The sequence below is a fragment of the Corvus moneduloides genome, chromosome 6 (genome assembly GCF_009650955.1).
Source record: "Corvus moneduloides isolate bCorMon1 chromosome 6, bCorMon1.pri, whole genome shotgun sequence".
Classification (NCBI taxonomy): Eukaryota; Metazoa; Chordata; class Aves; order Passeriformes; family Corvidae; genus Corvus; species Corvus moneduloides.
The window spans coordinates 52950107-52964590 of record NC_045481.1 but is presented as its reverse complement, the minus strand read 5'-3'; the positions used below and the strand labels follow the sequence as shown (position 1 = coordinate 52964590).

The 14484-nt window shown below is 37.1% G+C and overlaps 1 protein-coding gene across 6 annotated transcripts in view; it reads left to right on the top strand.

Annotated features, from left to right (window-relative positions):
- Nucleotides 1–14107, top strand: part of MRVI1 (murine retrovirus integration site 1 homolog) — a 55595-nt gene extending 41488 nt beyond the window's left edge. For 5 of the 6 annotated variants that reach the window (XM_032112330.1, XM_032112327.1, XM_032112333.1 and 2 more), the window contains 10 exons: nt 261–291; nt 1397–1537; nt 3548–3679; nt 4434–4575; nt 5504–5553; nt 7117–7224; nt 8425–8492; nt 9902–10021; nt 10645–10776; nt 11754–14107. In XM_032112330.1, coding sequence (XP_031968221.1) covers nt 261–291; nt 1397–1537; nt 3548–3679; nt 4434–4575; nt 5504–5553; nt 7117–7224; nt 8425–8492; nt 9902–10021; nt 10645–10776; nt 11754–11994 — 1165 coding nt within the window. In that variant the 3' untranslated portion in view covers nt 11995–14107. The remainder of the gene's footprint in view (nt 1–260; nt 292–1396; nt 1538–3547; nt 3680–4433; nt 4576–5503; nt 5554–7116; nt 7225–8424; nt 8493–9901; nt 10022–10644; nt 10777–11753) is intronic. The other variant, XM_032112331.1, reaches the window with a different exon arrangement.
- The last annotated feature ends 377 nt before the right edge of the window (nt 14108–14484 follow it).

The following is a 14484-nucleotide window of genomic DNA, read 5'->3' as shown; positions in this document are numbered from 1 at the left end:
TAAGGGTTCTCTGTGCAGACTAAATAAATATTTAACATTTATTGTGAAGGAATTTTTATATACATTATTTTATATAAATGGATGCATGAGGTGGAGAACTTCTGAAAGACCATTGCTTGATTGTATTCAATACTGAAAGTAGTGGAAAACTCATAAAACTCAAACATATATTTTGTTGTTGTTTTCAATTAAATATTAGAATAGCTTTGTTTTAAGAGACAAAACTCATAAACATGTGAATTTCTTGCTTTTATTTCTAGCTCCCCGCCGCTCACTGAAAAAGAAGTTGAGGTATGTTCTTAAGCTCATTGTTTCAGACATATTCTCCAATTTTAAGTGGTTATTTTAAGTCTAAGGGTGGTTATTATAATCCTCATTCTAATGGGGTGATTAATAATGGGGTGATTTTTTTCCCCCAAATATATTTATCATTAAAAAAACCCTATATTGCACTCCATCAAAATAACAATTTTGTGAAATATGAGCAATAGAAATTGTAAAATGACAGGATAGGAATAAGCAAAACATTTATTTGTGTTTTTCATAATAAAATACTCATTCACTTTGGAAATAATTTTAATATACTTAAAGTAGTAAAAAAATTGAGATTAAATGAGACCAGAAACAAAATAATTTAAATTGCATTTTTATTGGACAATATGAGCTTTGGGGCAGTTTTATAATAATATCCTGCTGTTAGTTTACATAATTTTTACTTTCTCAGTTCAAGCCAATAATTTTGTTTGCAGGTTGCTCTTTAGCTTGCAGGCTTTGTTTCTTCTATTTTTTGTAATCACATACCAGTCAAGAAAAAGATCTTTATTTACAATGCTGCAGTCTACTGGAGCTGTTGGTGCCTTGTGCTTTGCAAGGTATTAATCCTAAGAAATAATGAGTCTGGTAGAGAAAGAAACGATCTTTAAAAGCAGGGTGCAAGAGAATAAAAATGTTAGCACTTAATCTTTTGCTGACGTCAGGGGTAGGCATTTATCCCTTATGTAAAACAATGCTCATGGTGAGCTCATCCCTGGGCTTCCTCTGCACAGACTATGTGTTTAAAAACCTTAGGGACCCTTGGAGGAAGTCCAGCTAGAAAACAGATCCATTGTGATTCTGATGCTTCTGGTAGGCTGCTTCCTTCATTATGTCTCTGCCCTACAGAGCTCCCAGAAAAACATGCAGGAAAAGGGGCAGCAATGCATTTATTTGCATTTTAGTGGAAGTAAATAGAAGTGATTTTTCAAAGAAAATTAATTTAAAAAATATTTCCAATTTTCTGTTTCAATACTTATTTAAGCAGCAAAATTTTTTAAACACATATCTTATTCGTAAGTTGTTATTGAAAATTATATTACGGTGAGACTTATTGGAAAATGCCTTTTTTTAATCCAAACAGAATGTATTTGTACAACTCTCCTTGGCCTTTAGAAATGATAGTTATACATTGGAATCTAGAATTCACCAGGCAGAGAGGGAGAGAAATCTTACTGAAGAGAATGCTGAGAAGGAACTGGAAAACTTTAAAGCTGCCATTACGGTAAGGAAACAACGGGAATTCTTTTCCTGAGCTATAGTGTACATGAAAGTGCACACACATTGCAAATATGTTTGACTGTTGTAAATTCAGCCGCAAAGTTTCATTTTCTGCTGCTCAAACTCCTTGCCATGAGCTGCCTACTACTCTAAAAGAGAGAGGGCATATTCTGCCAGAGTGGGCCAGCATTGCTGGAAATGCCTAGAGGATGCTTCCCTGGAATTTGCTGTTCAGTCCTTGAAATAAGCCTGTGAATGCTAAGAGCATTCAAAACTGCAGTTTGAGCACTGATCCATCCTCTCCTGGGCAAGCCTTCTTTGGCAGTAAATTTGAGGTGTCCAGATACCAACATGTTCTGAAACCTGAGTCCTGAGATGTGTGACTTGAAAGGCCTCTTGACTGCAGATACTAGAAGGCACGATACGTGAAAGGAAACAGCAAGGAATACTTAAGGAATACATACAATCTCAAGAACAGGTTTTGGGCCTGAGTATGCTTTCCTTCCAGTTGTCCCTGCTGTTCCTTTACAGCAGTAGTTTTCAGTCTTTCCTGCCAGCTTTCTGTGGATTTTCTAACTGAAATGACTAAAATATTGCTAAAATGTGTCAACTTACGTGCTGTGCATGTTTTCATGCATAAAGGGAGGGATGGTTAGACACAAGGCTGATAAATGAAATAGCTTCAGAGCCAGTGTTCATTATTTCAAGAAGGTGCTGCCATTCTTATGAGAAATAGTGGGGAGAATATATGATTCTCCCATTTACTTTATCAAGCGCATCATCAGATAAGAAAATACACAATTGAAGAAAGATTGTGATCTTCACATCTTTTCGCCTGGAATTCCAAATCTCCATTTTCAAATTAATTGTTTCTGGGAAACAAAACAAAAAGTTCTGAATATTTTGCTGATCTTCCCCCTGTTCCCTGTGTAAAAAGCAAGCTGAAACAGCCTATTAAATCTCAGGGTTTTCAGACTGAAAAAAGTCTGCTAAATTTGCCATGTATTTCTGTTAAGAATCTGTAGTTAGGCACCAGGGATCATGTTGCCAGGATGGGATGGATGTGATTAGGATTTTCTTCCTTTAAGCAGTTCACACGCCACAGTCTGGCTTTTGCAAGCGTTTTCACAAAATTTATAACAAAGTGGAAACGCCTTTCCTATGAAAGCTTTTGTTCTGGACAATGGAATAAACTAACAAGCAATTAAAAGCAGTGGTGGCTTCTGAAAAAACTCTATCATATTAGACCTAGACTTGTTCCAATCTCATTGAGAGCTTGTCTTCATTTCTGGAGGAGAGGCTCATGTTTTATGGCTCAATGACAGTTTTACCAGTCTTTCTGATTTTTTAAATCAGTCTTGTTATAATTTATGTGTTATTCAAAGACCTAACTTCAAGAGAAAGCTGGTCTACATGAACTTCTGATTTGCTTGAGAAAATAAGCACGTTACAATTGCCAAGAAAAAAAGGAAAATCTGAAATTCTGTGCATGACTTTTCTTAAACATATTCCCTTATGCCTTTTTGCTCCTTGCAGTCAAATTTTGGTTGCAATTTATTATCAAAGTAGCTTTGCAATTCTTGAGACTATAATGTCTTATTTTCCAAATAAGTGAAGTATCATGGAACTGAAAGAACACGCATGGCCTTGATACCTTGTACACAGAGAATTAAAATGTCCTTTGCCCCTGAGCAATCATTTTTAAGTGCTAGTTGAAATGAATTTAGCATTTGTAGAGTTCATGGGAGGCAAGACGTGTTTCACTATAAATTTCAGAAGGGAAAATCTTGCAGCTGTGCTAAGCCCTCTCTAACTCCTCAAACTGTGTGCTGCAGTTTGCAGTGAAGGACAGGGCAGAGCACTCTGGTCTGTTTGTGGTGGCAGTGCTGGCATCCCTCGGGGGCTAATTTCTCCCTGTGGAGTTCTGCCTGGACATTTCTACCCCATTTTGGGGCTCTGGCCACTCCATTTGAACTAAAGACATGCTGATAAAGCTGCTGTATTTTTGCTTCAGTCTTCAGCTCACCTGTGGCACCACTATGAGCACAGGGAAGCCTACCAGAAGCTCCTGGAGGACATCGCAGTGCTGCGGCGTTTGGCTGCCAGACTTTCCAGCCGTGCCGAGATGGTTGGAGCCGTTCGCCAGGTGAGGGCATCCTGGTGTTTAACTGTATCCTGGATCCATGTGTTCACTCTTTTCCAGCCAGGGCTAGAGGTTACATTCACCCTCTGAGTTTTATTTGCCATTTTGACAGATTAAAGACATGTGTTGTAGTGTCAGGTAACACACTGGTGCAGCCTGGAAATAGAATTCCAACAGAAGAAGACTGCCCATTAAGCTATCCAACATCTGTACAATGGGAGCACATATTTTATTCAGAACTACAGCTGCAGCACAAGAAACTAATTTCAAATCAGTGCAGCACAAACAAGAAAACTTTTCTGGGTCAAAAATCTCATCTAATTCAGTCACCTGCCTTTGGCAACAGATCAGTCAATTACAAAGACTATGAGAACAAAGTGAATATAAATCAGAACACAGCAATACCCTCCCAGATTCAAGAATGTTCCCTCTGCCTTCTAAAGTAACCAGATTGATGCCAGTGACTAAGACCTTTGAGGGTTTGAAAACAAATGTGGCTCACCACATAACTAATCAGACAGGCACACAGGCAGGGTGTATGGGTATATGACTAAATAAATTATGATATTCTGTGAAATATGTATGAATGCGCATTTTTTCCTAACTACTTTAGGAATTTTCAGTCATGGAGGCACCAATACTTCTTGAAGAACAACTATTCCAGATTTAGCCTTGTCAAGGACCATACACATAGAAGCAAATGATGTGTTGGAGATGTGTAGAGGTTACCTGGATATTTCCTTCTTTTCTTCCTTAGGAGAAGCGTATGTCAAAGGCAACAGAAGTAATGATGCAGTATGTGGAAAATCTGAAAAGGACATATGAAAAGGATCATGCTGAATTAATGGAGTTCAAGAAACTTGCCAATCAGAATTCTAGCAGAAGCTATGGTGCATCTGGTAAGGAAAAATAAAAATTTAAGGGTTTGTCTTGCCTCTAATTCAGAGAGATGTTGGTGCTATTAATGATTAAAAGTAAAGTATCGTGAAACCTGTTCATGAAGCTCTGATCTACAGAAGCAGATCTTAAAAAGTTACAGAAATAAGTTAAAATGTTTCATATGAGCCATACTTAATGCTATAATACAGTAATTTGAAATCACTACCACTTCCCAAATTCTGAAGAGATCCAGTCATATTTTCTCGTGGCCTCTTGCACATCTATGTACCCTGCACAATTTTATTGCAACTGCCTTTTAGGTCCAGATGATGGCAAATTCATTATTAAAAACATTTTTTTCTTTTTGCAACCTTTTCTTGCCTTTGCTGTAAACTAAAATATGAGGATTTTCCTTTGCAAGTACTTGTATATGGAGGCCAATAGTGGGCTTTTTGCCTGATTCAGTGAAAATAGTAATGATTTGATTTTTTGGAATTATTTCAAATTTCTTGTGCAAAACCCACTCATCCTTCAACAGTCCCATTTGGCTGTGTGCAAATCGGAAGGAGAATGGAGACTGACTGTGGATTATCATGCCTTGAATGAAGTGACTCCACCGCTGGGCTCTGCTGTGCCGGACATGTTGGAGCTCCAGCACGAGCTGGAGTCCAAGGCAGCGAAGTGGTATACCACTATTGACATTGCCAATGCATTTTCCTCCATTCCTCTGGCACCAGAGTGCAGGACAAGGTGTAATTGAGAAGAGAACTGTCACCCCAGGACAAGGTGTAACTGAGAAGAGGACTGTATGACAAATAAATACATGGTCACTACAGACCTTGTATAAATACAGTGCATCTGAGTTTGAAATACAAGCAGGGGCCTATTAATATTATTTAGAGATACTGATATAGTCTAAGACTGTTCTTTATCTTTGTTTCTATGCAGAAGATGGGGTTCCTCGTTCATCTAGATCCATGTCTCTCACTGTTGGAAAGGTATTTCTATGATATAAAGAAAATGAACGTTTTATGTAGTGAAATTTCTTTGTCTACATACACTCAGTTCTTAAGGCTGTGCTCAAAACTGTCCTGGTAAATTTTCGGTATTGTTCATGCAGTTTAGTGCATATGCTTTGCAATTTTGGATACATGATTTAGTACGACTTTGTGCAATAATAGAGCCTGATGTGAAACTCCAGCGTTTTATTTCTGCAAAACTTCTGAGTGTTGGAGATCAAGTCTCTCGCAAAACTTGCTAAAACAACCAGTGATTTGGGAGACATGAGTCCCAGTATGACCATGATGAAATTTGGTGATCATGGGCATTATACTCAATCTACTGTTTCTTTCCATATTTTTATTTGTTTGGGTTGTAGTTCTTCAGGTTTAGTTTATTCCTGCCACCTCTGAGTGTTGGATATAAAGAATTACAGCACAGAGCATGCTGAGGGCAAGACAGGGTTTCAGAATAAGAACCCCATAAGTTGAAGCAGAGGTCTCAAAAAAATACTCAATTTAAGTTTAAGGGACAAGTCCAAATAATAAACAGGAGGGGAAAAAAAACCCCAAACACTAGAATGGACTGCCTACCATGCCTGCAGACTTCCCTATGTAGTTTTTCAGAAGCACATTAAGTAAAACCGTCATTAATGAATAGGTATGGTTGGTTTCATCTAGAACCAGGATCATGGAGTGACTCCTAAGTATTCACTCAACCTGTGTTTAACTCCTTTCCTGTAAAGTTGTCTAGAGCAGAATCTTAGAAGTGTTTGGATATATACTAAAACAAAGCTGTTACATGCTGTAAGTGTTTTGATGTTTTTATTCAGTTGGAAGCATAGATTTTATATAGATTTTATGGGATGAAGCATTTGGCTACTTACCAAACGACAGCAAAAATTTACATAATCTGTACTTGAGCTGGAATATATTGTTACAGTTAGCATGTGTTTGTCATAGAAAGAATTTTTATGGTCTTTGGGAAATATAAGCAGTGTTGCATGATGCTATCTAACAACTCAGGGGTGGGGGAGAGGGGGCTGCTCTTTTGTGGAAGGAATGGATGTTTTTTGTTCAGCAAATTATAATTAGTAGGGTTACATGTAATTAATATATCATAGTGGCTACAGCATATCATAATGGGTACACAGCAAGACAAGAGTTTCATGTGTGACTTCATTATTTTCCAGTCATTGTGACACTAGCACAGTAGTATCATTATGCATCTGCATTAACCAAAGATAAAGGCCTATGATAAGAGCTGACAGTATAAACTCAGAACATTTCTGTTGTGTGATTTACACTGCTGGGCTTTCAATATGGAGGGAAAAGAGCAGCATCCCTGTGCCACACCTCCTTTCACATTAAGCACTTGCCATACCAGACAATATGAGAGGAATTTCTGTGGAAAACTGCAGCCTAACAGCCTTTTATCTTACTTTAGCTCCCAACTCTCTTTTTCCCAAGGACCTACATGTTTGCCCCACAGATTAATCCACAGAGTTTTTCTTCAGTCTGTCTTGTTGTATGATAGAATAAAAGAATTGTTGTTTCTCCCAGAATATGCCCAGGAGAAGAGTCAGTGTTGCAGTCGTTCCTAAGTTTAACTCCTTGAACATTCCTGGTCAGTCACCAACAGCTTCACCTATACCTTCAATGCCATCCCTGGTAAGTAAACCCCCCATTTTAAAGACACCAGGTTTTGTCTAAACCACTTTTCCATAGGGCCAAGCCGTAGTTACTAAAAAATGGAAGCCTTTTCATTGGTTTAACTCGTTTTGACTCCATCCTAGTAAAGGGGATGGACAGAGGTCATTCCTATTGTGTAAGGGACATGTGCCTTCACAATCTATCTTAGTAAATTATTCTTTTGGAAACAGCTGAATAGGGCAGGCTGCTGATTCAGAGGCATTACACGTTAGTGAGGCTATATGCCTTTTGATCTAAAGTAACATACAAGAAAAAAGTTGTGGAAATAGTTGTCCACGGAAGAAGAGAAATTTTAACTAGAAGCCGCAGAACATGGCTGGACTGCTGCTCTTCATTGCCAAAAGTTCACTGAACAGAAATAAATGTAATTAATGTACAGAAATGTATGTGGTACAAATTTAGAGGTTCTGTGATGATCTGGGATCACTGGAGCTATCAGCCTCTGTGTTGAATTTTTGTTTGTAAAACTTTAATAAATTAAATGAGACTCTAACCTGAACATAATAAATCCATACAAATGTTTTTTGGAGAAAAGCTGCAAGGCATACTCACTGTTCAGAGATAAGATGGAACATAACCTAAAAGTTATGCAGTTTTCTGTTAAAAATATAGGGTTATTTAAATGAGGGTCTTGCTGAGAAGCTAAATCAATTTTACTTGTAAGAAAAGCATCTGTTTGTGCAATTTATTTATTATGTACTCAGAGTTAATTGTTTCAGGAACCAGGTGTGTTTGTTTGCCATGGTTTATTATGAATTATTTTTGTTTAAAATTTGCCATTGAAAACTCAGCTAAAAAATTAATGTTCTTAGCATAATAGGAGAGGAGCAATAGGATAATTTTACTGTTCAGTGATCAATATGTGAAGGAGAAAGAATTTTCTGGGGAAAAATAAACAGGCCAGAAGGGAATGTCAGAGAAAATTCTTAGTGTGCAAGTCCATTGTTCCCTGTAGTTAATGGGAGCAATGTGGAAGCACCATATTAAAGATACTTTGCTCATGAGTGTGAGAAAGAAACCTAACAGCACACTGCCTTTGTCCTTTTATTGAACACTCATTTGAAATTAATTAATGAATATTAATTGTTATTTAACTATTCAGTCATTAATGTTAACTAATTAATGAATGTAACATTTATTGCTGTGTTTTACTTGCAGTCTGAATCACCCAGTAATGGAAGGAGCAACCTGACATCCACTCCTGCTCTGCCAGCACTTCTAGAAAAGTGAGTTTTGCCTAGGTCATCTCATTACCTATTAAATGCTAATACTAAATGATAACTTAAAGCATCATATTTTTTCAAATACTGTGATATTACTACTCTTCATTATAATGCATTAAACATGCAAATTAAAGGTTTTAGACTGTGTAGATCACTACAGAATATTGAATTTCATGTATTTTAAATTAGTGCTGAGGCAGGGCAAAATTTATCTGATGTCTTTGTTTTACCTCTGTGCTTTACTAAGAATGTAAGTATGCAACAACTGGGAAAACAAAAATGGTGAACTACAGCACTGGTTTCTACTATTCAAAAGAACTCTGCAAGATCTAGACCATCTTTTGAAACTGGACAGAAATTCTGTGAGAAAAAACAACAACCAAAAAAATCTTATCAATATTTGCATCTAAGAAAACAAATCATGGTACCAAGTAACAGAGGCAGAACTTGAAATTCAAGTTTGAGCATAAGTGTGTGTACATGGGCCAGATGGTCTAATAGTGTAGAATTACCTAGTCCAACACAGTTTTGTATGTGTAAGCACTTCAAGCTTATAGTCATGGTTTATTTAAAGTCCAAGTGAAAATAATGTCTACTGTTAATATGACTTTGTGAGAGAAAATCCATTACCCACAGACGGTGTCAATCAGGTTGAAATATTCAGCCATCAATTGTAGTGCCAGAAAAATAAGGCCTGAAAAAAGAGTGAGATTTCAGAAGTTGAAATGGGATCCACTGTTGAGCTTATTAAACCTTGAGTTTGATAGATCTGCTAAGTTATGTCTCAATCACTTAGACTCTCTGTCCCAGATCAAATAAATAACAAGAGAGCACTGCAGGAAGAGAGCAATATAAAACAGCTTATCTTGAGGCTAAATGCTCAAAACTTTTACTTGAGAAAAGTTCTAGTGAGAAAAGTGAGGTATGTGTATTTTTTTTAACATGTGCATCAGTTCAACAGATAAAGTCAGCAGAGGAGAATAATTAAAAGGCAAATAAAACCAATGTTTTGTTGAATTAGTATTTGGTATTATTTCTATTATGTTCCTCTTATGTAGTAGATTACAATTTCTAAGATGAATTTTAGAAAGTTGAGGGAAATGTTTTCACGAATAGCAAATAAATGTCATGGATGAGCCTGGAAACAAAGGCTCTCTTTTTTTATTTTTAAAAGAAGAATAAAAATGCAAGTTTTCTTACCTTAGAAACATAATAATTACTGTTCTTAAATCACAACGTCCTGAAACTAATATTTTTCTTGGTGTTTAATTTTTTTTCTTTTGAAAGACATTTCATTTCTCTGATGTACATTAAAAAAGACAAATCATGACTCATGAAATTGAAGTATACTCCAAACACAACAGATTTCTGTGATGTTATTTTCTATTTGTCTGCTTCTTTTGTCTTGTCAGTGGAAAGTCAAATGGAGAGCCTGACTGTGAAACCTCAGCTTCTGTGGTGACACAGAGTGGGTTGGAAGAGATCAGTCCTGAAATGAAAGCCAAGATAGAAGAGGAAGCATATAACAAGGGGTGGGAATATTTTTTGTGAACTAGATCTGTAAATATGTGCTACCAGAGGAGGACATATGTTTTTAAAATTTAATTTTAAATACAGTAGTCATGTTGTTGGTGTCACAAAGTGCTTTACAGCATGTTTTGGGGCAATTAACAACTTTGGGATCTGTTTCTGAATGTCAAGCAAAGAATTTTGTATTATGTGAAGAGTGAGACAGAAATTTTGATCCTCTCCTGCAGAATCCAATATGCCATCTGTCTTTAGGATTGATTTGCATTTATTCTCCAGGGGAAAAAAGTATCTAGAGGATATTGAAAATGATGGAAAATTATAGAGAAATATTTACTGACTCCTTTACAATAGACAGAAGTTGTTCTCTGCTGAGGACTACAACCTCTTTTTCTTGTTCAAAATGATAAATTTGGCCTTAGCTGTAGTATAATACTCTGTTAGGGAAGGGTGGCTGTCTGTGTGCCTTACTCGTGGTCTTCAGCTAATTTTTACTCTTGTTTGAGTGCTGCAACACTGCTACTTGTGTTTTATTACATATAACAAAACATACAGCTAATTTTTCATTAAATAAGATCATGCTTTTACAACATCTGAGACTAAGAAATAAACGTTTTGTCTGATAAAGATATCAGGAAGCCTTGAAGAAAACCAAAGAACTTCAGGAACTGAAGGAAGAAGATGAAGAGACACCCAAAGAAAGTCATGATGAACATGAAGAAAGTGAAAATGAAGATGAGATAAAAAATCTGAAAAGCAGGTGAGGCAGTGGTGTAATATATCCATAAAAGAGGGCCCACTTTTTCTCTTTGTGGTACCCAACCAAATGTTTTATACTCTCATTTTGGCATGTTTTCCTCCGTCTAGGGAAGCATATTTGAAATAGCAGTATTTACACAGAAGGGCATATTCTGTGACAAAGTAATTGCAAAATGCAAAACTTTTGATTTTGATATTTCAGCTAAAGCTGTACGCTGACATCAAGATGCTTCATCTTGATGGGGTTTGCTTCTGCTTTGAGGTAAAAGAATGTTCCATAAAAGTTCTTTAGATGCCAAAAGGCATCTCCCTGTGGATATGCAGTGTCTCATGAAGGTTGTAATTCAGGAATCTGACTTTGTGCCGTGTGTCATTGCTGTCACTAGAGTGACATTGCATCCATCTGTACCCACTGCTCTCTGTCTGTACAATGCAGAGGAACTGAATGCTGGCCAAAGCAAGTAATATGTCCAATCCCAGGTTAAGGCAGGGATCTTTACTTGATCCAGAAGAATTCATCTCCATTCCATAACCATTATCGCTATAAACAGCTGTTGATTTGAGATTTCAGCCACGTTCAGAGAGCAGCCATCTCATTAGTCATGGAAAGATCATTATTGGAAAGAAATGTTTACCACATATTCCAATGTTGAATTTAGTTGCTCAAGCTACGAACAGTGCAGAATTTTGCATGATATCCAGCTCTGAGATTTGCCAGCTGACAGGTGGGAGAAATAAGAGTCATGTTTACAGTCTCCAGCTGTCTCACAAATATTTCTCATATAGACTAGTTGGAGTTGGAATATCTGAGTGTACAGCTCTTCATAAAGGAACTTTACAATTTGATTCTTCTTTGACAAGGTATTTGTATTGGGGAAAAAAGATGGTGTACCACCTATGACACCTTTCCAATTGAAAAGCTTAAGATAATAAATTTGCATCTGATTAATGTATAACATTTTTCTTTTCATTTTACAGCAGACTTGAAGTCGTCGTTAATTATTTATATATCCTGTACCCCAAACTGTGCAAACACTGGAATGTGTTGTGGCTTGTAGTGGCTGCAATAGTCATTTTTGCTGTGGTGTTGGGAATCTACCATTCCTACAACTCCTGCGACGAAAAGTCAGAGGCACCTGAAGGGAAGGCCAGCTGTTCTGCGGCCCATCAGTATTCCTGGTGGAACTCAGGATTCCGACAGGAGCAACGAACGGAATAATAAAGGAGCAACCACGCCCTTACGGTCCCTGAGCAAGTTTGTGTAGTAGAGCACCGTTGTTAAAGGTAGTGCTTAGTCATCCCTATGGCTGTTACACGTGATCCCTTACGTGAGTTACTCTCCACCACCAGGTTTGGGATACATGGTGAGCATACCTTGCCAGGAAGCCATTCTGATAAATACTCCTGTCTGTCCTCTTATTGTAAAGGATTCGTACAAATAATGTAGTGTTGAATCATGGTAAGGTTGTGGCAGTAATCAGCAACAAGCAAGACATTTAAAAGAACAATTTGCACAGGACATTGACATTTTGAAGACCATCATAAAACCTGCATTTGCAGTTAGTGCTTTACTTTGTATTTCCTGAATTTATTGTTGATTGTTGAAGTACTAATTGCATTTAAGTCCTTTGGGTTTTAAGAGGCTAATTAATTTCCTTATTCATTATTATTGGGTAGAAATAGAAACTCTTCCATGGAAGAATATAATTATATTCTAAGACCAAATTCCTTGCTGCTAAAATAATTTTATAAGAGGAATTATCTATATGATTATTTAAATGGAATGCTAAGTACATGCATAAATATGGTTTATGATATACTTTAAGAATGGGACCACCACCTTTTTTAAAACGGAATACTCAACAGAACCTAAAATGGACTCCAGGTGGCACAGTTGATATCATCCAATAAGTCTGGGAATGTCTGATATATAAAAATTTGCAAAAAATTTACCTATGCTACTCAGAGTCATTGGTGGTTACAGCCAAAAGCGGTAGCTGCCTGGAAGAGTCCATGTGCTGCCCAAGCCCAAAATACAACAGTCTTGGACATGGGAAGCAATCTTCAATTCTTTATTGAAAGAAGAAAAAAGAAAACAAAAGCTCTTCAAACCTCTGTATAGAGGTGATCCCACGAAATGGACTCTGCCCTACTGCTAACACTGGAAATAGGTGTTGTTTGAGATCTGCAGCAGGAGCACAGTTCTGAGAACAGCCAGAACCCAACCAGTGCCTACAGGGATCCGGCCATGGAAGCAGTGAGGGCTTAGGAGAGCTCACTGCAGGTTTTCAGTAGTTCATTTTCAGAATCTGATGCCAAGACCAAAACTGATCTGATACACTTCCAAAGCTGAACTACCACCTCAGGATAGATCAGTCTTTTGCCCAGATTTTTTGCCAGTTCTGCCAGTTTGGCAGTTGTGAGTTCTTAAACAAGAATGTGAATGTCACTGCAGGTGTGCCATTTGTACCCGCTGAGTGTCACTTCTGAGTGAAGGTGTACCATGTTTGTTTTTCCATAGCTACAGCCACAATAGCAAACCCAGTGTGACGATTGCATTCCTGTCCTGCATTCTCCTGGCATTTTCTGATTGAGAAATGAGTCTGTTTTCCAGCTGAAGGATAAGAGTGTTATGAAGTACTGTAATTTCAGTTCTGATGCAGTCAATATTGTCCTGACTTCTTTTGGTGGAAACACTGAACCTCAAGCTAACTGTCAAAGAAAACAGGCTTCTAACTCAGTCAGAAATTTAATTCACGTACCTGGCACTAGTACCAAGTATCCTGCTGGTGAATCTTCGTTGGCCACATGTTTCTTAGGAGACATTTATATGGAGAAAGAAAAAAAAAATTTTAAAAAGAGCAGACCACTAACACCTTTATTTGGTTTTTTTTTCTTTTGGGTGTGGGGAAGGGAGTCTCTACCCAATTTTTGTTTTAAAGTATATATTATTGAGGATTAGTGTGCTTAAGGAAGTTTAAAAAGGATAACGGGGAAGTGTGATTTGGTCTTAAATTGCAATTGGTAAAGAATAAGACAGGAGAAGGTTTCTTGCAAACTACTTGGAATCTGTTTGGTCAGTTAGAATTTCTGACTGTGAAGAACTACTGTGATATTTCATGTACTTTCAGTATTTAAAGAAACCTGTCAGTTGTTTCTTGAATACTTCTTTACTACAATTAGCTTCTTTAACTTAATATTCTTTACAAATAGCATTGATAACTTAATAATAAGACAATAAAGATTGAAGGTAAATAGTCCTAATCAGATTTCTCTATGTCAAGAATATGGCACGTATTTATGTGATGGTGGAAATGTTGGGCTGCACTGAAGAAAAAAAATTAACAGTGCCTGTAATTGAATTAATTTGCTTTTATTTTCATCTGCACTGTTGTGAGTCCAACAGCTTATTTTAAGTACACATATAAAGTTATTGATATCAACATGACCCTCTAATTGCTTAATGTTAAGCATGTGAAGAGGTTTTATTGGTCAGTAGGTGAATCTCCATCCTCTCTTGAAATTCAGCACACTGGCTTTTTGTGGAATTAGTGCGCAAGGGATAAGTCCCGTAAGTAGTTGTACTGATTTGAACTGAATTACTTGCATGTCTGATGTAAGCATAATTTAGCCCCAAATGAACTGAAAGAGGCAAGAGATTTTAATGGGGGTGCAAAAATGAAGATAAAGTTTATTTTAAAAAATTGTT